The following is a 23,780-nucleotide window of genomic DNA, read 5'->3' as shown; positions in this document are numbered from 1 at the left end:
CGCTCAAAAGCTGTCTATATCAGGAGGGTCGAGATCCAATAGGAGTACTAAAAATCTACTCCTGAAACCTCGTAGATTTCGGAAAGCGAAAACTTACAAACGCTCCTTCTCAGGAATGGCACCCAGGATCTGGAATGCGCTCCCTCCTGAAACACGGCTAATCACCTCCACTGCACTCTTCAAGAAAGAGGTGAAAACAATGCTTCTGGCCAATATATCCTGATCGCTACAGATGTTGGGTCAGAGACTCTGCATTGCTTGTATCGCTGCTCTGCCTATCCTCGACTTGTTGGGGGCACTATCACGCTACTCTATTACTACCGACCAAGATATGATTCACGTTAGTTTACTGATCCACCTGTACGCCATGGTAGTCGGATCAATGACCTGTGCTGCTATATACTACTCCCTTACCTGATCATATATGGAGTGGTTTTATGTTGTTTTTTCAGCCATGTTATTACCATGTTACTTACCATGTTATTACCATGTTATTACCATGTTACCATGTTACCTATCTGATCATATATGGATTGGTTTTATGTTTGTTTTTATCATCCTTGTTATTACCTTGTCACTGATTATTATACTGTTCCCATTATCTCTGTTTACTCTGTTGCCCCTTCCCTGTCTTTGTGAAGCGCTCTGATATCTGTAAGGATCTTGTTCGCGCTATATAAAACTTTGAATAAATAAATAAATAAATAAATACATAAATGTGGCATTGCGAAGCACCATCCCCAGAACACATATTGGACCTGCTGAAGATCGGAAGAGGTCTGTAATCTGACCTGCTATCTGTGATCTGAGAGGAGCCCAAAGGACTGAACCTTCTCCCTCTTGTGCTCAGGCAGTCTTCCTGAGTGGCTACAGGGACACAACAAGCTGCAAGTGGCCTTTTAACCTGGAAAACTTATCTGACCAGTGGCACTTGGACTGGAATTTGGTGTCGGCCTCTCCCTTGACGACCAGGGACGGGACAGGCCACCCCCCTTGGAACTAATTGTGAGTTCAGGCAAGTGGTAAATTGTGGATCGAACCTTGTTTAATTTTTAACAGTTGCCCGTGACTTCTGAACTACCCCAACATGTCTATCCAATCCACTTTACCAGATAACTATTTAATGAAAGTAGTTAACAGAATTAATAGCGACAGAAGGAAATCGCTAGGTAAAAGTGCTCTACCAGACCTCCCTTTGGTTTTACATCTGGATCCTAATAATGCTGGAACAAATATTACCAATGACATTGTTATAGCAGCTGAAACGGATAACACCAGTATTAATGCTGAATCCATTGAGGCTCCTGATAATTTGACTGTGGTGGAAGATAATTCGTGTGAGACCTCGGAAGGTACCCCTCAGCAGTCCACCAGGGCTACAAAATTCATGAGAGCATGCAGGAAAACGGCTCTTAAACGGGGAAATCAATCTGCCAGAAAAAATAAAAAAGACACCATACACAAGGAGAACGTTGAGGAAATAGGGGCATTATCTAAAGACAACTGTGTTTCTATTAAGCCTGACCAAATTGAACTGTTAATGAGTACGATTAATAATAAATTCAATATGGTTGTAGAGCCCTTGTTAGCCAAAATTGATGATCTGCGGGCAGAAGTGTTGAGTTTACGGGCTGTGGTGGATCAGCATGCAGTCAATTTGGATAAATCCATATCAAATATTAAAGATACTATGTGCCCAAAGCTAGTACAAATACAGGAAAGGGTACAACCACGACATACAAATAGTGCCCCCTCTTCTGCTAATACTGGGAAACAACTACCTAAAGAGCTACCTGTACTGACACGCCCATTAACTCAGGAAGTGGGTCGACCTTCTCAGTTGCCGGTAGCTGGGTCAACTAGTGTAGTGTCGGGTAGTTCACACCCCGATGTAAGATCATTACCAGCCTCAAACAGGGGAAAGACTGTATCAGTACCAGCGGTGTCAGCTACGCCTGCTACTTCAGGGGGGACCAATGGGGCACCTGTGAGGATATGTAGGCGCCCAGTAGACCTTCCCCCTGAATGTGTACCCTATGTTGTGGTTTTAACTAACGTCCCGACTCTAACTCAGGCTCCGTATACCCAAGAGTCGGTGGACTCTCTAAAAAATAAAACCACTTCATGGTTAAACCGCCACTGTGGTCACCCAGTTGGCTACTCTGATCAAATTATTTCTATCAGAAGAGTCAATTGGATCGGTAATACTAGGAAGACTTGTGGGGGCGACTCTGTGATTATTAATTTTAAACATCCGCAACATGTTGCGACGGTCCTACTTAGAGCGGCCACACTCACGCAGTCGGATACAGATGTCGTTGCAAGACCATTGGGTTATTTCTATAACCATCTTAACAGGTTGCCTTCTGCTAATTGTTGGGAGGGGGCAAAGAATAATGTCAATTATCCATCCATTGTAAATAGACCCGGTTTATCTACTTTATGTCCCGGTTCTCTGGATGGTACACCTAACCCGCCGAGGCACATGATGACCTCTGCCCCTGGCGGGAATAGGTTTATAACACATACTCCCAATTTTTTATCAGTTTGTGATAGTACTTTTTCACCTGTTAATGGGATGGTTTACCAAGTTCCAATCCAGAATAGGTACCAGTCGCTGAGGTTTCGGGATCAAAATGATTGACATGAGATTGACCCGGTTCTTGGGAGAGATGTAAATAGTAATAATATTAGAGAGTTAACTATGCCCGCACATGAACTGGTTAATAATAATAATGTGAATGTGGATTGTATGTCTGTTGGGGGAGAAGTTGAGAATTTAATGTTTAACATAGAGCCTTTTAATTCTGATGATAACATGTCCGTATTCAATGATGGAATGCCTATTGCTAGCCATGATAGGGAAAGGGTAACTTGTTATATCGCCAGCTGGAATATTGCAGGCTTGATGGCCAAGGAGGATATGCTAGGATGGAAAGATTTTATTAGTTTATTTGACATCATTTGCCTACAGGAAACCTGGTGCAAAAATTTTAAGGGCAGTGAGGGCTTTGTATCCTATGAACTTCCTGACTTGGCATCGCCCCATGGTAGAGCAAAAGGAGGGCTGTTGGTTCTGATCTCAGTCAAGTTACCCATTTTGGTGAAAAAGCATGTAATTGTGGGGGCTCATTCCCAAATTTTATGGCTAGCACAGGAAGCGGGTAGAAATATACTTTTGATCAATTTCTACAATAATATATTTGATGGCACAAGGCACATAGCAATTAATGATTTAGATAATGCATTGAGTAACCTTGTGAATAATTTTAACGGCGTTTATGAATTTATTTTCGTGGGGGATTTTAATATTTCAGTTTGTCCCTTATCATCCCAGAAGTTATGTGGTGTCTATAATCGTTCAGGGGATGCTGATGTTCATTTTCCTCATCATTTGTATGGAGAAACCCTGAATAAATTTTTGATAGATTATGACATGGAAAAGTATACCAACTTTCACAGGGAGAGGGGCTAATACTGTTATTGATTTTATGTGCATGTCCTCTAACTTAATCCCCATGTGCTCAGAGTCCAAGGTGGTTGATGTGATGCTAAGTGACCATAACTGTTTAATTACTAAAGCCATGATTTGGAAACCTGCTCCCACACTCGATATAGGTGTTATTGTTAATATCGAACCCCATAGACCAAATGGTTTTAGGTTGAGGTGGAAAGGTGAAAAAGCCGATATAACATCTGACTTCATCATCAATAGTTGTTTGATGGAAATTACGGCAATCCTCGAACAGGATGAAACTGTGGCTGCTAGTATTGATCACTTCGATAGAATTAATTCAACCATCAATAAGAAATTTACTAAAGAAATAGTGCACAAGAGTAGTCAAAAAAGGGGGTGGTTTGACCATGATTGTTCTAATGACCGGAGTGATCTTAAAGAGGCCTTAGCAGCAAAACCAAGAGACAGGAGTCTGGTGATTCAACTTAGGCAGGATTATAATATGATCCTTAAACGCAGAAAGGCTGAACTCCAGCAGGAAGCGTGGGAAAACCTAAGCCAAGCAGCAGAACTAAAGAATTGTACTTTGTTTTGGACCACGGTGAATAGTCCATTCCTTAAGGACGAGAAGGTCCCAGAGCTCACATCAAATGTGAGCATGGAATCATGGATTCAACACTTTTCCATTATTTTTGACTCTGGTAATAGACCTGCCTCCTATGGAGAAGGCTGGCCCATCGTTGCCTTAAATATTACCATAGATGAGGTCATGGATAGTATAAGAGCCAGTAAGGGAGGGAAGGCCCAGGGACCTGATGGGGTACCCATAGATGTGTATAAGACCGCCCCGGAGATTTGGGGCCCATTGCTGGCTAAGATCTTTAATGCAGCAGTTAGCTGCAAAATACCGTCTACTTGGGCAGAATCAATAATCGTCCCCATCCACAAGAAAGGTGACCGGGGCATTGCCAAAAATTATCGGCCAATATCCTTACTGGACTCATCTGTTAAAGTTATGAGTAGGGTCCTCTTAGTTAGATTAGAGGAATGGGCAGAGACCAATGAGATTTTAACTAACAGTCAGTTTGGGTTCAGAAAAGGTCGTGGCACCATCGAGCAGTGCTTGAATTTAGAACTTTTGGTAGGGAAATATACCCAGGCCAAAAAAGGGTCACTTTATCTATGCTTTGCTGACCTAAGCAGCGCTTTCGATATGGTAGACCACGCGATATTATGGGCCAAACTGATTGAAATGGGAGCTCCCAAAGGTATAGTTTATTTTTTGGCCCGTCTTTACGAAAAACTTAGCACCAGTGTTCGGTATGGACCTATTGGGGAGTGCACAAACAAGTTCAGGATCGGGAGGGGAATTAGGCAGGGGTGTGTTCTAGCACCCCTGCTTTTTACACTCTTCATAAATGAGGTGGATTCTGTTCTGCAGACAGTTACGGCAGACGTACCTAGAGTTAACAACCTTAACATTCCTGTGTTACTCTATGCGGACGATGCCGTGCTGCTATCCAGGACCCCCCTGGGTCTCCAACGTTTGATGGACAGGTTTGTGCAGTTCATCAAAAGTAGGAAACTGGTGATTAATAGGTCGAAAACTTATGTGATGGAGTGCGGGCCAGGACGAGCTAAAACGAAAGTTAATTCCCATTATTTTATAGAAGGCGAACTGGTCCAAAAAGTCGACAACTTCTGCTACTTGGGGATTACCTTTTCTAAAAATGGTAGCTGGGACATTGAACATAAAGCTGTTAAAACAAAGATGATCAGGAGTGCTAATGGGGTTTTTGTATTTGCCAAGAAGCTGGGGAATAGAAGTATTAGGGACATGTTAAAAAATTTCCAATCGAGATGTCTGTCGGCGGCCCTTTATGGGGCTGGAGTTTGGGGTGTGTCATCGGCCGGGAGTCTACAGGTGGAGGAGAACAATTTCCTGAAAAGGCTCCTGTGCTTACCCAAATCCACCTCCAACAACTTGGTTCATAAGGAAACAGGGACCCAATTCCTGAATGATATGATCATGTTAAGACCCTTATTACTGTGGCGCTCCGTTTGGCTTAACGATGGCCCCTCATTGAATAGAGCCATTATTGAGGATTGCCTCTCTTTGGACCAGCATCTAAAGATCCCTTGGATCAAATATATTATCGATTGTTTTCAAAAGGTTTTTGGGCTTAAAGTGGCCAATGATCGATATTGTGCCTCTGATATCTCCAAGTCAAATTTGAAAATTACCTTTCTGAATTATTGTACAGAGAGGCGTGCTTTGGAGGAATCTAAACTATCTACATGTAAGCTGTACAATAGTTTGAATGATTTTACTGGATTTCATCCTTACTTGACACAGGTGACCAGAGTTTTGCACCAGTTTGTACTAACCAGAATGAGGATGGGGACAGTACATTATCTGGTTGCGTGCCCCAATGTAAAAATGCGCCCTACTGGACCCTGTGCTTGTGATAATAATGCGGAACAGAGCACTACGCATTTTCTTTTTTCATGCCAATTGTATAGCGAACTACGGAAAATCTTCTTAAAGCCCATGTTGAAAAGATTTGGAGTAAGAACCATTACCGACTCTATGAAACTGCTTTTTAATTTGTATCATCCGGACATTTGCTTTTTTACTGCTACTTTCCTGCTTAAGGCAATTGGTGCTAGGAAAAGTATGTGCTTTTAATGTTTTTTAACTATTTATTCCATCCCCCTCTGGATAACAAATGTATTATGTGTTTCTCTTTTTAATTAATGAAATGTTTGTATCTGTAATTGTATGTGCTTTTATGGACATGTTTTTTATGCTCCGAATAAAGCTTTATGAAATTGAAATTGACACCCTGAAAGTCTCTAAGGGCCTTCCCTTGAGGTCATGGGGGGCCTAGAAGTGTACATCAGTGGGCCCCCCCAGGAACAGTATCTTACCCGTAGTTCCAGTGCACTGGATTGAATATCAGTTTTGCTCCACATGGAGAATGACAGCCCTATGCTGCGTTGAGACTTCCAAGAAATGTCAAAGCTTTTCTTTGAAAAAGTGACAAAGTCTTTTTCTGAAGTGATACTATATGAATTTTTGTTCAAACTATTTGAATTCCAGATATAACTGGGACCAATTACTTATTTTATTCGACCTAGGCTAATCCTGTTTGGTCTTAAATTGTACCTAGGTCCTGATCTAAAAAAAAACGGTTATTAAATTTTTCTTTGTTTCTAATTCAGTTTGGTATTTTTTTTGGTTGGTGTTTTTACTATATTACTGTTTTGGTACTGAATAAATATTTTACACTTGCCCTAAGCTAAGCCTGTTTGCTCTGTGCCATAGTAGCCCCATGCCCTCGGAAACCCACCCACCGCGATGGACCACGGCCGGAATCTCGGCATCATTCTAGACTCCTCTCTCACCTTGACCCGCCAGATCAACGCAGTCGCTTCCACCTGCTTCAACTCCCTCATGATCCTCCGCAAGACCTTCAAGCGAATCCCCCCCGAATGCAGAAAGACCGTCACCCAAGCACTCATAACCAGCAGACTGGACTACGGCAACACCCTCTACGCTGGAATCAACAAAACCCTGCTCCACAACCTCCAAACCATTCACAACACCCCAGCCAGACTTGTCCTAGGAATCCCACGACACAAGCACATGACCCAGCACCAACGAGACCTTCACTGGCTCCCAATCGAGAGGAGAATAGCCTTCAAACTACTCACCCATGCCTACAAATCCCTCCACAACATCGGACCCAAATACCTCAACGAAAGAGTCTCCTCCCACATACCCGAAATGAACCTCCCATCCGCTGACCTTGCCCTGGCAGAGACCCCTCACATCCGCAGAACCAGAGCAGGCAGAAGAGCCTTCTCCTACGTCGCAGCTAAGACCTGGAACATGCTCCCAGTCAACATTAGACGCTCCTTCACTCTGCACACCTTCAGAAAGAGCCTCAGGACCTAGCTCTTCGACTGGTCTGGAGCTACCCCCCGCCCAGGCGCCTTGAGATCCCTCATGCGTGAGTAGCATGCTTTATAAACCCCTGATTGATGTTTGATTGATTGATAGTTACCAGACAAGGCATGTTATTATTCCCTGAGGTGGCCAGTCGTCCACCCCAAAATAATAATCAACTTCCTAACAGTACACATAAAAGACAAACACATGAATTCCTAGGTTTCAAACAGTCCAAACAAAATCAGAAATACAAAAGCATCAAGATCTATAAAACTCTTATTCAAATAACCCCAAATTATCCAACTTAAATGCAAGAATGTGCAGTAATCCATTTCCATGTGTATGCAATATTCATTCAGTAAAAGTGTTTGAAGATGTTAAATGAGTGCTAGGTTATATTCCATGTAGCCTTATCACTAAGTGATGCTTTCTTTTGTCTTGATAAATGTTCCTTTAAAATGCATGATAACAGTGTCACTTTAATGACTGAAAATTGTTTTGATTGCAGTATCATGTCAGCAAGCTATCGTTATCAGCTGATGCCCAAGACTTCGTCCCTGATTGTGAGGTGGATGAAATAGAGGCTGCCCTTTCTAACTTAGAAGTGGCCTTAGAAGGGGGCAGAGTAGACAAACTTTTGGTAAGGATGTTTTCAAAGTTATTACTTTTTGAAACTTGAGCTGATCTTATTATTTTTTATATGTTATATATTGCATGTTTCCTATTTAGCACCAGGATACCCTTGCGAGTCATTGTGTGCTCTACAAATACACATAAAATATAAGACTCACTACTTCTTGAGCACATTTTGTGCGTGGGATAGGAAACAGATTGCTGATTGCAAAGTGTGAACAATCCATGCTAACATCACTGCTATTTGGAACATAGCAAAATCACTGCCTTTCTAGGAGAAATATTAATTGCGGTAATAATAAATTTCAAAATAGAGCTGGGTAAACAGATTTGAGAAAGCAGCTCTCCTTCGTCACCAGAGATGTTAATGATCATTGTACTGTTAAGAAATCTGTAGCGTGCCACTGTCATCTATACGTGTATTCTGGTTCAACAGTATTATGAGTTCAGGAAGAAAGAACATCTGTGACTGTGGAAAAACCAAATTTTAGGAGTTTTCCGAAAAGAGAGATGATCCTCACTCAGACAATGGGCTAATGAGATATTGATCCTGTGTGGAGCATATCCCTGCATGAGATTTATAAATGTGGATAGCAGTGGGAGGAGGATCGTAAAGTTAAGTGTATGTATAGTGTATAGGATTCAAAAGTTACTGAATAAATGTTTTTCAGTTTCACCTGAATGAAAGAGCCATGAGTTAAAATGGGAGACACAATTATCCAACTGACAAATATTTGTCATCTTCCAAAAGAGGCAATTTATTACACCTTATAAGCTATTATAGAAACTAGGGTTACACAATCAAGCCAATTCATAGAGTAAACCACACCAGAAATGAGCCTGGGGTCTTGCCTGTCTCTATGACCCATAGCACGAACTGAGCAATCAGAAGATTGGTAAAAAGATAAAAACGTTTTAAAATTTTTAAAAAATTGTATTTCAGTATTAGACATTAGATAACATCAGTGCATTTAAAAAAAAAAATATATCATTTTATGACAGTTGCAAACCCACGAGGAAAGGTATCAGTTTATGTGAATATGGCCAATGGTGTGATAGTTCAATCAACTTTATTGCCTATTAAACCAAGCAGGAGTATTATTTTTGCACAGCAGCTTCATAAGGTGAATTAGTTCACAGTATTCTCAATTGGTCTCTCATAAAAAATTAGGCACTCTGTAGTATAAAGATTTGCCTTTGTTTACACAATTTGGTCAAATGATTAAACTGTTTTTTGAGTTCCGCTCTCCTGATTACACATTGTGCGATTTGTCTTCTGAATGGATATCCCTTTCAACGCCTGTTTAATAATAATGTTTACTACTTTAGTACAGTAAAGTACAAGGTTAAGGAAAGGGAGCGCACCTTATTTTTATGTTAATGCTGCTAACTTTCCCAGACTTAATAAAAACATATCTATATTTAGGTGGTGTGGCAAAATACAACACTGGCAGCAAATAGATTAGTAAATCAATATGGCCCATAGATTCCATGAGAAATATGTCAACTGCACCTGCCTATAGAGAGACATTAATTTACATGTTCTGTGTTTAGTGGAAGGAGAAAGGCAGATTACATATATCTTTTCTACTGTCCACCATTTAAAAGTTTTTGTGTTTCGAAAACGGCTTTAGGGAGAGACTGGTAACTGCAACAAATGATGGGTGGAATGCTGAATGATTCAAACATACTCCCCCAGTCAAGAGATCTGGGTTAAATCCATCGTTCTTTTGCCCACTACGCCACCCCAGTTTGGACCCAGCCATATGCAAATTAGTCTTGACACTGTGCCTCATAGGCCCAGTCCAGACCGAACTGCCAAGCCAGGTCTTCCCTGGACCAGAAACAAGCAAACTGGGACCGGCTTCGGGTATGCCACCCTTCATCAGCCAGGCTAGCTTGAATCCATATTTGCTCCGCTTTCAGAGACAGAGGTCAAAAGTCAGTTTGTCTTCCTACATTTACTTTTCTTTCTGTGACTTAAATTTGAGGATTTTAAGCTCGCCATAAAGGGCAAGTAGGCCATACAAATAGTTTGTCTTGATTAAATCTGGCTTGCGTTAGCAAGCACGTGAGTGGATTTTTCGAGCCGTGCACTAGAAAATTACATATATACGTATATTGGCATGCAGAAAGTTAAAATAGATGCTTACTGCTATTCAGATAGGGCCCTTACAAAGCTCGTTTTAATGGTGTTGGACTGTACCTCATAATAAAATCATATCAAATCTTTTTTATTTTTATTAGGAGGATATCACGGATATACCAAAACTTGCAGACAATCTCAAATTATTCAAGTAAGTAAAACAGAGAGGTGTTTGTGAACCTCTACTGTAAAGGATATTGTAATTATGCATTACTTTACTTTGAAATGAGTAAATTATCATTAATTTTAGATGAACTCATTGACTTTGTTATGTAAATTGTTTTATTTGATAATTTAGTGTATTAATATGTGAGAACAGAGTATGCACAAAACACAGCTTTCTACAAATAATATAAATGAAATAAATTATTACTTTTTGCAATCTAGAAGTCAATTAATAGGGCTCCTTCTGACAACCTAATACATCTTCCGAAGTCTTTTTTGTAGTTTGTAAATAAAATGATATTGTTAAAGCGTTACAAAAAAATACAAATGCAAAACTCCTTTTTAAAAGGAAATTTCTTCAATTAGGATTTTGATATAATGCATCCTAGGAAAATATTACAATTATTTATATTGAAATTGTGTTTAAAGTCAGGGTATTGCAGTGAACAAAAATCCAAATCCCAGCAAAATTCACTGCAAATAAAATTAGTTATCTACATATATCTCAAGGAAACCTCATACACCCACCAACAAGAAAAACACTTGAAATTGTAAACAGAAAATAGAAGCACACATTATACTTTCAGCAAAGGCTGAAGCATGGAAATTCAAATATAAAACAATGACTTATTTTTAATTTTGAAAAATGTTAATTGTTTCTAAGATTTAGAAACACAGTGCAATATTGTATAAGGGGCCACACCTATATGACAAAGCTCCAAGGAATAACAAATGTGCAAAAAAGGTTTGCATCAAAATGAATTTGTATTATTGTAGATCAGAAAAAACCATACACTGAAAATTTCGCAATATTGAAAAGGTAGCTGCTCCATGTGATGGTGCAGTGCAAGTGATTGGTGTGCAACAATTTAATTTATACAGTAAGAAATGTTGAAGAATATACAGAGTTCACTATATACAGTAATGGCTTGAAAGGGCCGGATAATAATATCAATCTAGGGCCTGCAACTCTATAAATCACTAGCTACATAATACAGTGGATATGTCGATGTTTCAACCCTGGTAGATGTTCAGTAATAGGGTCTTCATCAGGACAAGCGATGGTAGCATCCTACAAAATCTATATCAAGGACAGAAAGAAGGCAGAATTACATTTCAATAGCAGCAATGATTGCCAGTAACACATTGTGCTAGTGGAGGCTTGCCTCAAACATGCAATAACATAGATACTTCTGTGGACTCTGGACCCTCTTTCAGTGATCTTGTTACAAAAATCACAAAAATGCTATCTTTCTTTTGTTTATGTTCTGCTATTTAGAAAAAGGTTGTAGAGTGTACTTCGAGAAGGGCTGTGTTACATGCCCCATTAGGTAAATTAAGCAAGAGTTACTATGAAATAATGTGCCAAAACAATTGTGTGGCAATAATGCTGAGCTTATATGTTGGATACCATAATATATGGACCTTACTCGCAATTCTAAATCACAGTAATATATATGTGCATACAATCAGACGGGGAAACCAAGAAGGCACTTGCCAATAGTGCAAAGCCTAGAAGTATTCTTTATGAATCCATTGAATAATTAATCTTTCCAATGTATACATAATCAAGCACATAAAATGGTGGTACGTGAAAAACAATCAACAAAAATATGGAAATGGTGGCTTCATGTGGGGGGCTTACGACCACTCATCCAATTAACTCAGTCTCCACTTTTCAAAACCACATCAGTCTGATGCACTCACTGCCTGACCAGCCAAACTGCAACAAAGGATGTTGTGTGCAGACTTCTTGGATGCCCAAAAAAACCTAATCACTTTAGTAAGGCTTATCGAATCAGGTAGCCATAACAACAGAATTGTTTAACTTGTGGATGGGTCAAAAATAAACTGTATCAGGACCTGGGTCAGAAACTGTAGTTGAATCAAGTTCATGCAAACTACAGAACAGAGTCAAAAAAGACATAGAAAATTGAAGCGTGGTAGTAAATATCATGGAAACGTTAAGGAATGCTAAATTGAAATTGAAATTTACAAACCTAAAGAGGAATTAAGCTCATGCTGATTAATGTAAGTCAATAAATATTTGGTACAAATTAGTCTTGCCAAAGACAAGTGCTAGAGGGTATCATACTGTAACATAGGATCATGAATTTGTGTAACCAGTGAAAATAGGTGATTCCTCATTTTGATTCTGGTCGGAAAAAGATGAGTGGGTATTGTTGTGTAACACAACAACAAGGACACTGTTCCTATGGCCAGGTGCAAAAAGTCACATGTGCCCTCATAAAAGAACAAGGCAGATATTGGTTTGCGTTTCCCTTCCTGTACTGTGTTTTGGTGTAAGAAGTGAATGTTGTGTCTGTTTTTGTTTCTGACGAAGTAAACCTCTTAAATTATGTGAGTGCCATTTACTCGAATGCTGTGAACATTATTGAAGCTCATCTCTTGCTCCAATCAGAATGTTTACAACACAGCATACCTAATTTTGGTTGAGAGTTCAAATGTATCATTACTTGATAGTAAGCAGGTGAGTATTAATTTGTAACCTCTACTCTGTTGTCTTTACAATGTGTTTTAATGCCCAATCCACAAACAAATGTGAAAATCTATTGATCATATACATTTGTCTTTGATTTGTGTAGATTTATTCATTTTAGGCGAGTCCCATATTTCTTTATTATACGATTAAAATCATAGGCTTCCGAGTATATTCTCTGTACACCATCCATGCTACAGCTCACAATCTCCATGGAGGAATACCCACTGTAGCAAGCATGACAGAAATAAACAAACATAAATTTTTCTCCACTGGTAAAACATTGATCCCGATGGAAACCTGAGGGTTCATTCTTTCATTTACCCTTTCCGCTTACCTTGTGCCCTATTTTAATAGCAAGCAGCTCTTCAATATAAAATGCCATTTGGTCTCTGTCAGTGTCCGCTAATGATCACTTCTCATTTCAGCACCTCTGGCCTTGAGTTTTTCCCTAAAGGAAATACCCTGTCAATATCAGTTTGGTGGTTTTAGTTGTCTGCCTGTAGTCTTTTTCCTATTGGTCTGTCTCATTTTCATTCTGCGTTTGTCAAACTTGGGAGAGAAGGAGCGATGCACGTTATAATTACTTCATAATACCAGAAAACTTAAAAAGGCCAAGCTTCAAATTCCATGATATTTTCAACTTTGTTTATATGTTGCTTGAACATGTAATACCTTGAAAAAACAAGAGACAAGAGGCGTTTGGCAAAACTGAAATATTTTGTTTAATTAAGCAATGCAGCCGGGCGAATAGTCACAGGCATTATGTCTGAGGACTATCTCAACTTCCAATCGATGTGACATGGGTTTTTATACAATTCATTGAATGCCATTAATAATTCAGGCGATCCATTTTTGGTAAGGCATGTGAACCTCTTCTTTGGAGCCATAAATGAATGTATTTGATGAGGAATCCAGGTGGGCCTTGTGTGGACACATTGCAGCCAATGGGTAACATGTCCATATTTCCAGCATGGGAAACGCATGATCACTGCGTATACTGTGTGTGCTGTGTCCTGATTGGGTATGTGTTCCTAACTTCATATGTTATCTGACTTTATGGTGATTTGGGAATGTCCATACCCCTCCGGCAAGGTGTGCTTTATTGGGGGCCAATCTCCCTGGGCCATTGAGGTGTCGTTGGGTCTATCTGTCTGATTGATCTGGGGTTTCCTGTACGTGCCTTTGTCTGCCAGCTACATGCCACCCGACCTGTGGCCCGTGAATCAGTGACCTTGGACCTGGGTCTCAGCACTTTCTGACTATGTATTTCTGAGCCAGGGTTGACGTGGAGTTCATAACGTGCAAATTTGTCAAGCAAGATGCAATTTCGTTTTTATATACGATTGTATCATTATTCATATTGACATCGACTTCCTCAGTATTAAAATTCCCTCTCTAGTTGAATTTTCAACTACACTATCTAACCCATACTTCATGATATTTACTTTATTTGTGGTTTCTTGTTCTTAGGTTTTGACATTTACTACTTTCCTAGTTACTTGCATTCTACCCACTTTGAGGACTGCGTTTTTACAGCAGGAAATCTCCAATTGCACAGAGCCACACAAAAACAAGACCACAATGAAAACTGGCAGCAATGATGAGCACAGACTTGAAAGCTACCGGGGGAGCCAGGAGAACCAATTCGAGAACCGCTCCTGCTTAGGGGCACCTCCTCCTCATGCATGACTCTTTATAAAAGGTGCAGAGCTTGGATGGCAAGAGTCAATGTCCTATTATTCATGTTGTTCCCTGGGATAAATGTACAGCAGGAGACACCAATCTTGGCACACCCCTCCCTCCATCATGGTCATTAGGTCTAACACCTACTGATGCTGAATCACCAGGAGGCGGATTGCTCTCAGTTCTTCCTTCATCTAATTAAGGCTGATCTCAGTGCTGTTTATCATTTTAAGTATTTCCCACCTGGTTATTTGGAGCTACCGGACATTAGCTTTCTTGTGCACATTGAAGAAGGGTATGGACCCTCCCTCTGTTACATGTGTGTCCGTGAATAGTCAGAATTCTTATGGAATGTCCTTGTACTGAGCCGAGCCAAAATAATCTGCAGTTCTTTTTCACAGGCTTGATGCAGCAAGGTTGTCTTTTACCTTAGCGGGTGGTGGTACAAATCCAATAGTTATTGTCCAGTAATGGCCAGGGGTGGTGTTTGTATGGTTATGTCGGAACACAGCATGCGCCATCCGGGGATGAGCTGAGTATAGGTAAACTTGCCTCACTACCAGTACATACCTATCTGCGTGGAGGTGCCCCATTGCATATCCTGAATGTGCACGATCATGCCAAAGTTCTCATTCATGCCCAGTGGAAGCGTTCCTTTACCTCTGAAACATAAGGAATACAGTGTACGTTTATGTACAAATAGGGACTGCCCCTTCCCTTCTAGCCAAGTGTATTCACCCACCTCGGTATCCTAGGATTTACTGACAAGGGGTGTCTATGCTTTTGTTCAACCCTCCCTCATGATACTCATTTTACTTAGTGCCATCGAGCTGGACAGCCCTACACAGGCACTCCATGTCTGGGGTCCACTTATTGGTAAAGAAGACTCCTCCAAATATACTGAGGGTCACCCTTGGACCACAAATAGAGGCAGGAGTGGATGTGTTTGTGCATTGATTGAGGGTTTTACTCCAAGAATCTCTTTTCTGGGAAGTCTCTGGCCAAAAAGTATCCACGCCTATGGTGCCCTTCCTGCGCATCCTGTCTAGCTCAGTTTGAATATTGTTAGGCTTGGTGAAAGGGTATAGAGCTGTTGGGTTGGTCTCACATTGGGTCAGATTCACTACTATTCTGTGGGGCTCTACCCTGTTGGGTTGGATTTTGGCCCTGATTCTGCATAGGTATAAGTGGAGAAGGCATTTGGCTTTTTTGGGGGCCACCTCTTGAGAAAAGTAAAGTCTGTCTCCACCTACTGTATGCGGTTTCAGTAAACAGACATAACACAACCTGGTTGATGTCCTAGAGCCCACTTCAGTCAAATGCGGATACCACGTGTTATGTAACAGGGCGCTGTGTGGTGCATGTGGGTGCTAGTATTTGGGTTGGTGTAATTGTAAGTGACATGGGAGAGCAAACTGCTCGGCCGGCCCCGGCCGGGGGGGGTTAGTGCAGCCGAGCTGTTTGCTAAGGCCAGTTTCAGCTGATTTCATTTTGTTACATGGGGCCGATATTGCCGCCCCCGGTAACGAAAACAGCCCCCCATGGGCCCAAAACCAGCCCCCACCCTGGCAGCCCACTGGGGGAAACGCCCGGTGCCCACTGCAGTCAGTCCGTCCCTGGATCAAGGTGCCAATTGGCTCCAATGGTGGCTCCCCAAAATGCAGCTTGAACATGAAATACCTTCAAAAAACAAGAGACAAGAGGTGTTTGGCAAAACAGGACCAGTTTGTTTAATTAAACAGTGTGGCCAGGAGAACAGTCACAGGTCTGAGGACTATCTCCACTAACAATCGATCTGAATCAGGTTTTTATACAATTCATTGAATGCCATAAAATAGTTCAGGAGATCCTTTTTTGGTAACAAATGTGAGCCGCTGTCTTTGGATCCTTAAATTAATGTATTCGATGAGGAATCAAGCTGGGCCTCGACCTTCCGTGGACACAATGCGGCCAGTGGGTAAAGTGTGTGCATGATCACTGCATGAACTGTGTGTGCTGTGTTCTGTTTGGGTATGTGTTCCTAATTTCATGTGGCATTTGACTTTATGGTGTTTTAGGGATGCGCATACCCCTCCAACCATATGTGCTTTATTGGAGCCAATCTCCCTGGACCTTTGTGGTGTCACCGTGCCTATCTGTGGGATTGATCTGGCGTTTACTGTTTGCACATTTGTCTGCAAGCTGCGTGCCACCCCACGTGTAACCTGTCAATCAGTGACCTCAGGCCTGGGTCTCAGCGCCTGCCTGACTACATATTCCTGAGTTGAGGTTGATGTGGAGTTCAGAACGTGCAAATTTGTCTAGAAAGATGCAATTTTTATATATGAATGAGTTGTTACTCATATTGGCATAGACTTTCTCAATGTTAGAATATGCCTACATCACTATCGGCCAGATTCATGAAACGAAAATCGGCTCGCAAAGGGCCAGATTCTTAGAATCTGGCCCTTTGCGAGCGCAATTATTGCATTTGGGATTCATCATCCCAAATGCAATAATCGCTATTATAGAATTCGCTATTGTGCGAGGAATTGCATTTAAGGAATCTCTATTTGAGATTCCTTAAATGCAATTCATCAACCAATTTTAAATTGCGAATTCGCAATATTTGGCTGCTATTTACCACGAAGTCTGACTTCGTGGTAAATAGCGAAAAAATAGATTAAAGCACTTTAATGCATTTTTTTCTTTTGCATGTTACACACACACATGTCCTTTGGACATGTGTGTGCGCAACACCTGTGTAAATTTTAATTTCAGGGGTGCTACAGGGTGTCCTTTGGACACCCCTGGCACCCTTGAAATCGCATCCTTATTTGCGATTAGCAAATTGCTAATCGCAAATAAGGAATAACTCCCCATTCATTCCTATGGGCCTTTAGGCCTTTAGGCCCATAGGAATGAATGGGGAGTTATTCCTTATTTGCGATTAGCAATTTGCTAATCGCAAATAAGGAATGTGTAGGAATCGCAATTTATTTTGCAATTCCTACATGAATCCCGTTTTGCAAGTCCTTAATAGCGATTCCTTATGAATCGCCATTAAAGACTCGCAAAACGGCCCTTTCATGAATCTAGCTGCATGTCTTCAAACCTAACCATTTGATCGTGTTCAATCTAAAATTACAGAGAAGCTATCAATGTAATTTGTGCTCTGTTCTAAAAGAGTGATGATTGCTGAGAGTAACTCCAATACTGAGTGCAGAGTCAGATGGCATGGTAGAGTACCCAGCTGACTGGGCCACCACACTTGTGAGTAGATGATTGACCAAACATTAGCACTTCTGCCTTGTCTACGTTATGTTGGAGGGAGTTGCCTTGCATCTAGACGTCAGTGGGTGAAAGACAGTTTTTAAATTTTAGCGGGGTCGCAGCAGCATCTCCCGAAATGCTGTGCTGTCCTTGTGAATTTCAAAAGGAATGGAAGAGAGTATTGATGCGAGTAACATAAATGTTAAACAGAGGCGGGCTTAAGGCAAACAAACTTTTATGGCACCCACAGCTAAAACACTAGATGGAGGACTTGAACGGGGTGATGGCTTTGGTAACTAATGGCTTTGGTGATTAGCGCATCATTATGAATTTTTTATTTCAGACTGAGGCATAGCATGTGGAATCTTGTTTGTGATCCCTAATATATGCAATTTTTGCATCTTTCTGAGCACTTTTCCTGTTCACATTTTGCCACGGGTTTCCTTGCTAAATATGAACAGTCAACAGTATCTGATATGCAGGAGTTTCTGCACATCTCCTAATCTTTGGTGTATGCCTTAATGTTGATAACATTGGGACTCTTAACCAGCCAAATACGATAACACAATGTACTCTTATCACAGTTTTGTAAAACGCACTTCAGGGTTTGGATTGAGTTTATATGATATCACCTGAAGATGAAAGTATCAATGGACTACAAATCTTAATGCTCATGTGAAAGCAGAGAGATTACCAGCAATTGAAAGTGGGGTAAAACCTTCCTCAAACAACTCCCCAGTATGTTAACAAGGGCTTAAAGCAATGAGATGGTATTTAAGTTAATCTTGTACAAAATCCTAGATCTATCATGTCCCTTCTACGATTACAAGGAAAAGCAATCTCGAAGGTGCATTTTCTTAAATAAATACCTTTCAATCATCCCTTTTTTAAACCCACATTCAAATCAAGTCTCCTGTTTGAGGAGAGTGCATAGTCAGGAATAGAGGGTAACGGAGAAGGGTTTGAAATAGCTGCCAAGACAGGCTATATGTAAAGGTTGTATCTTCATTTTCTATCTTTTTTATTGTACTTGTGCTGTTGGTCCTTAAAGCGATCAGGCTGGAAGGCTTAGTGATCTAATCAAAGCTGTGGGAGAAATGGGACCCGAGTGTAGGGATGGATAGTGGGAATCCGCTTAGGTTAAATGAAAGTGTGATATCTCTTCCTCCTTGTTAAATCTCAACATTGTGTCTTTTTGCTCCCAATGCCTTTATGAGGCACCTCATAAAGGCATTGGGAGCAAGTGAAGCCGAAGTGGGAGCCGAAGTGAAGACCGCATGCCTTTTCATGGCGGCATCGCCGCCACGGAAAGGCATCTGTTTTGGGCAATACTAATATGGCTGGCGATGTCTAATAGACACCGCCACCATATTAAACCTTTTTTGCCCCGGCTGCAAGGCGACTGGGGCGGAAAAGCGACGGACGGTCTTTCCGTCCGCCACGGTCCGTCCGCCATCCTAATATGGCGGGGGGGGGGGATTTATATGCGGATGGCGGGCGGATAGCCCCCGCCAGGCTGGCGGTGGCTATCGCCAGCCTGGCCGGGGGAAGCCGCCCGCCATCCTAATGGGCCCCTTAGTTTTCATATTCATATGTAGGCTTGTTTTTTCTTTAAATATAGTTACGAAATCGTTTGGACACAATGAAACCCTACAATAGCAAAATAGCGGGAGTCTTTTATGTGTACTCAATTAATTAACTCATTTATCTAGTTTTGGTACCACTTGCTGCTACTCTGGGCTTACAGTGAATAGTGGATTCGTATGCGCAGATTGCAGGGAGAAATATGGTGGCATCACAATTTGAAATAGTAACGATTTGTTTCACTAATTTTTACACATGAATACAGATCGAAACCGTGAGTTGATGATCTGTATTTTTTTTAATAATGTTTGATTACCACAACCCAGGTCTTCAGCATGTTTTATGACAGAAATGTAATCTATAAATTTTTTTTTTTTTACTTTGCAGACCTAAAAAGCTAACGTTAAAGTCTAGCAAAACATATTGGTTTGTTTTTAAAGACACTTCTATATCGTATTTCAAAAACAAAGACGTTGCCCATGGTGAAGCCATAGAGAAACTGAACCTAAGAGGTATGTATTGCATTATTTATAATTCTAACCTTTCGCGTGTATAAAGGAAGAGTGCAGATGACATGATGTAACGCATTTCAGGGGCATTATACTGTACGTATATGTAATATAGAATTTTAAACACACTTTACTTGCGTAACATATTATGTTGGATGCTCTTAAGATGACAGCTTGGGGTTCCATGGTACACATGTATTAACTTGGTTTAGTTTTTCATAGTAGACGTTGATTTTAAGTACCACTTTGTAAGGAAACCGTCAACATGCAAATATATAGATGTAAATTATTTTCAGGACAATTGCAAAAACATTTTCTCCAAGCTGTTTAAATGTGTAACAATCTTAGGAGGCTCGCGTCCCCTTTTTCTAATTTCTTATAGTCTTCCCTCCTTTGTTGCATTTTTTTTACGTTACTAAAATTTCTGTTCATTTCTTTTCTCTTCTTTCTTCCATTTCCCTCTTAATTCTTTTTTCTGTCTTGCCTCTTGTATTTCTTTCTTTTCTATCCTCTTTCTCTCTTTTCTTTCTTTCATCCTATATTTTGCTCCTGTAATAATGTTCTCCTTTCTTTCCTGCATTTCTATGTTTCTAAATGGCGTGCCCTGTACGTTGGAAGGGGGATCATTTCTGACGTGAGCTCATCAATGTTGAGCTTTGTAACTGCCCAAAACTTTATTTAATGTAGACCAACGCAGAGAATTAAATTGCTAGTGTTCACACTACGCCAGCTCAAAAAACTAAATATGGATACTGATGAGGCCCACGGCAGCTTGAAAAATGGCTCGCAAGAATTGGAAGAGCCTCAGGACTTTCAAATGTGGATACCCGTCTCATTTGTGTTGGCTATCTGTCTTTGCCATTAATGGATAAACACTTCCTTCTCAGCCAGAACTGGCCTCACACTGTTGGGAAACTGAAACTGAGGAGGCTCATACACATATGTAAGGAAGAAAAGCTATAGAAGCCGTTGATGTACCTGGGTAATTCAACTTTGTTTACTGAGAAATAGCATCAGTTTGTCTTAATAATTCGAATTGCATCACTTCAAATGTATTTCATCGAAAGGAGCTAGGTGCACAGTTAATGTGAAAAGAAACATTTATATCTTCTTTATTTTGAACACATTGACTACAAAATAATTGTAACAATATGCAACACACCTTAAACACATTTTCAACTGTAATACTAAATAACAAAAATCCTAGTGATCGATGCTTTATCCAGACACCTTAAACCTGTACAAAAAACCTTAACCTTCTCCTCCCACAATTAGTTAGCCCCATACCCCAAACCCTATATCCTCAACCCATAACCCTATGCATCAAACCCTATACTGAACCCTATACATAATTTCCATAACCTCAATTCAATACCCCATACCCTTAATCCCTAAACCTTAACCCAAGACTTTAACCCCTTGCCCATAACACCTATACACAACAACCTAAGGTCCTTTCCTTTAGCCCATTAATGCTTACCCTATACCCAAACCCCTTAACCCTGTACCACAAGCTCTTAACCCTATAAACCTAGCCCCATAACCTTTACCCCTATACTGTATCCCTTGTTTGGAACAAAAACTTTAAGTAATTCTTTTTTGAAGCATTATTTTAAAACTAATAATTGGAAGTGTTATTTTTAGAAGTGTTATTATTCCAGTTTGGATGAAGTACTGGAGGTCCCACTTGGTTGTCATTTAACATTAATACTGGGCCTAAGTCTGGGAAGCCTGTGTAGCTGGCTTGCTCCTAGAGCTGAACAGAGGCAGAATACCTTGCTGCCTGCATGAGTAACTATGGTGCACCTGTCAGGAATCGTGACTTAATCACAGGGAAGACAGCTCAAGGCCTAACCAGGAAGTGCCTTGTGAGTTTAGCTCAAGAAACATAATCCCTTGAGGACCCACACTGTATCCTTAGCCCAGCTGCTCAGAAGAAGCAAGATGGACATTCAGCTCGAGGGCCTGCTTCTTCTCCTGCAAGAAGAGAGATCTTGCATTTTCCCAGATTCATCCCATCCCTGTAGGTTACCTGTGCCTACCTACCTTCACTCTCCTGGGAACTCTAGAGCACCCAGGAGATATTTGAACATAAACCCAAAATATGGAGTTTAGGTGCATTGGCTGGAGAAGGCCATCTGGATTTTGAAAGCATTCCTCCTTCTAATCTTAAGAGTTCCAGAAATACTACAGACAGGAGTCACGTTTTGCTTCATATGGATCAATAGCCAGTAAATGTATCTCTTTCCCTGGTACCTGGTACCTGGTACCTCTTGGTGTACCAGTCAATGAAACCGTCCCTACTGCAGCTGGTTGGTTGGAAGATACTGTCACCTGATATATTTATATACCCTTAGGTACTACAGTGGAAACCGTAACCGTGCCACTATTTTGTCAACTATTCCCACGACAAAGTCCAGTTTCCCGTTAACTAGAATTGAATTGTATATCTAACTGGACACTGGTGAAAAGATATTGGGTCTAAAAGGTTACTGCAGGTAAAAACAAAGGCCATTCTTGTGGTTTATTTATTATATGTGTTTCGAGTACTATTTTTAGTTACTAACGAATGCTTATGTTTTTGTCCTGTTGAGATAAATATTCTGAAATTACTATTTTAAAAATTGTAATATTTGATCATGTTTTTGGGATATATTTTATGCTTTTATGGCAAAATATGCCGAATAAAGATGATATTGACTTGACTGTTCTTGTGGATGTGAACCTTGCTTTTTTGGTAGTGAGACTTTTGGGAATTGTATATTATAAGGTATCCCCAAATTCCATCCAGAATTTAAATGATTTTTAAGATTGACCCTGTTCATTGTTTAGGCATTCTTGATTACCTGATATGGTTATATTAAACTAAAGAATGGGGAACATTATTGTTTGTCTTATTTTACTGTCCACATTTTTTTCTATAGTACTCTTACATTTCCAAAGTACTCTAAGTCAAGTGAGGCATCCCCCATATGTAACAGCAATAACAGTTTTTATTAACTTAAAAGGATAGAATTTAGTTTGACAAAGGTATATGCAACATTGGCCCAGAAGGTATTTTAACTTTTCTCTGCAGATCATCTACTATTTTACATACTTGTTATTAAAATCATTTTCATGTTATAAAATATATCACCGATTGAACATTGAAATTCTCGAATGTTATCTGTTTTGTTATACTGACACTGAGTTTCTATGTCCCTTCATTTCCGAGAGTAAGCCAGACTGTACACCCTAGCTGCAATGAGAGAGTCAGGTGTCTCTTAGCTATGTAGTTTAGAGAGCAACAGTAATGTGGCCCAGGAATACCACTGGTAAATACCCTTACTCATAAAGGTTGCCCATATAAATCTGACTGTTCAGAAAAGTGGTGATGTTCAGTAATGCAAGTAGGAGGTGTGTATATAACTGGTATTTGAACAGTACAAATGTAGCTAGAAGGCAAAGAAGTGCCAGGTATGATTTAAGTTGACTGGAGGAGAAGCTGGTTTCTGGGCGCATAGGTGTATCATAATGAAGTCTTCAAAGAGTTATTTCCTAAATTGGAGAGGTGTTGGGGCAGTCAAAGGATAAAGAGCAGCCTCCCTGCATAAATGGAGGCCTGTTGCCTAGTTTTCTTCTGCTTCTTTATAGTCCAGTGGCGTGCTGGCTGTAAATGTGCTGAGAGCTACAGGAGGTGGTTTGCTTTCCAATCAAATAGGAGGAATTGATAGGGTTATGGTTTTGTATTTGTTGCAGATAGTTTTGAAGATCGTAAAAGCTGGCATGGAGAGTCAGAAGTTAAATCTGGTTAAGGGTGGCATAGTTAAGTGTCTTCAGGTCCTCGATGAGGCATGATCTGCATGTAGGATGCCATTCAGGAGGGCACGTGTGGAGTCCACACGGCCATGGAG

The 23,780-nt window shown here is 40.5% G+C and overlaps 1 protein-coding gene across 1 annotated transcript in view; it reads left to right on the top strand.

The window, feature by feature from the left end:
- FERMT1 (FERM domain containing kindlin 1) overlaps positions 1–23,780 on the top strand; it is a 323,796-nt gene that overhangs the window by 168,530 nt on the left and 131,486 nt on the right. The window contains exons 8-10 of the mRNA XM_078649519.1: positions 7,921–8,052; positions 10,293–10,342; positions 19,766–19,890. Coding sequence (XP_078505645.1) covers positions 7,921–8,052; positions 10,293–10,342; positions 19,766–19,890 — 307 coding nt within the window. The remainder of the gene's footprint in view (positions 1–7,920; positions 8,053–10,292; positions 10,343–19,765; positions 19,891–23,780) is intronic.

The sequence above is a fragment of the Lissotriton helveticus genome, chromosome 6 (genome assembly GCF_964261635.1).
Source record: "Lissotriton helveticus chromosome 6, aLisHel1.1, whole genome shotgun sequence".
Taxonomy (NCBI): domain Eukaryota; kingdom Metazoa; phylum Chordata; class Amphibia; order Caudata; family Salamandridae; genus Lissotriton; species Lissotriton helveticus.
This window is presented reverse-complemented; position numbering and strand designations above follow the sequence as displayed.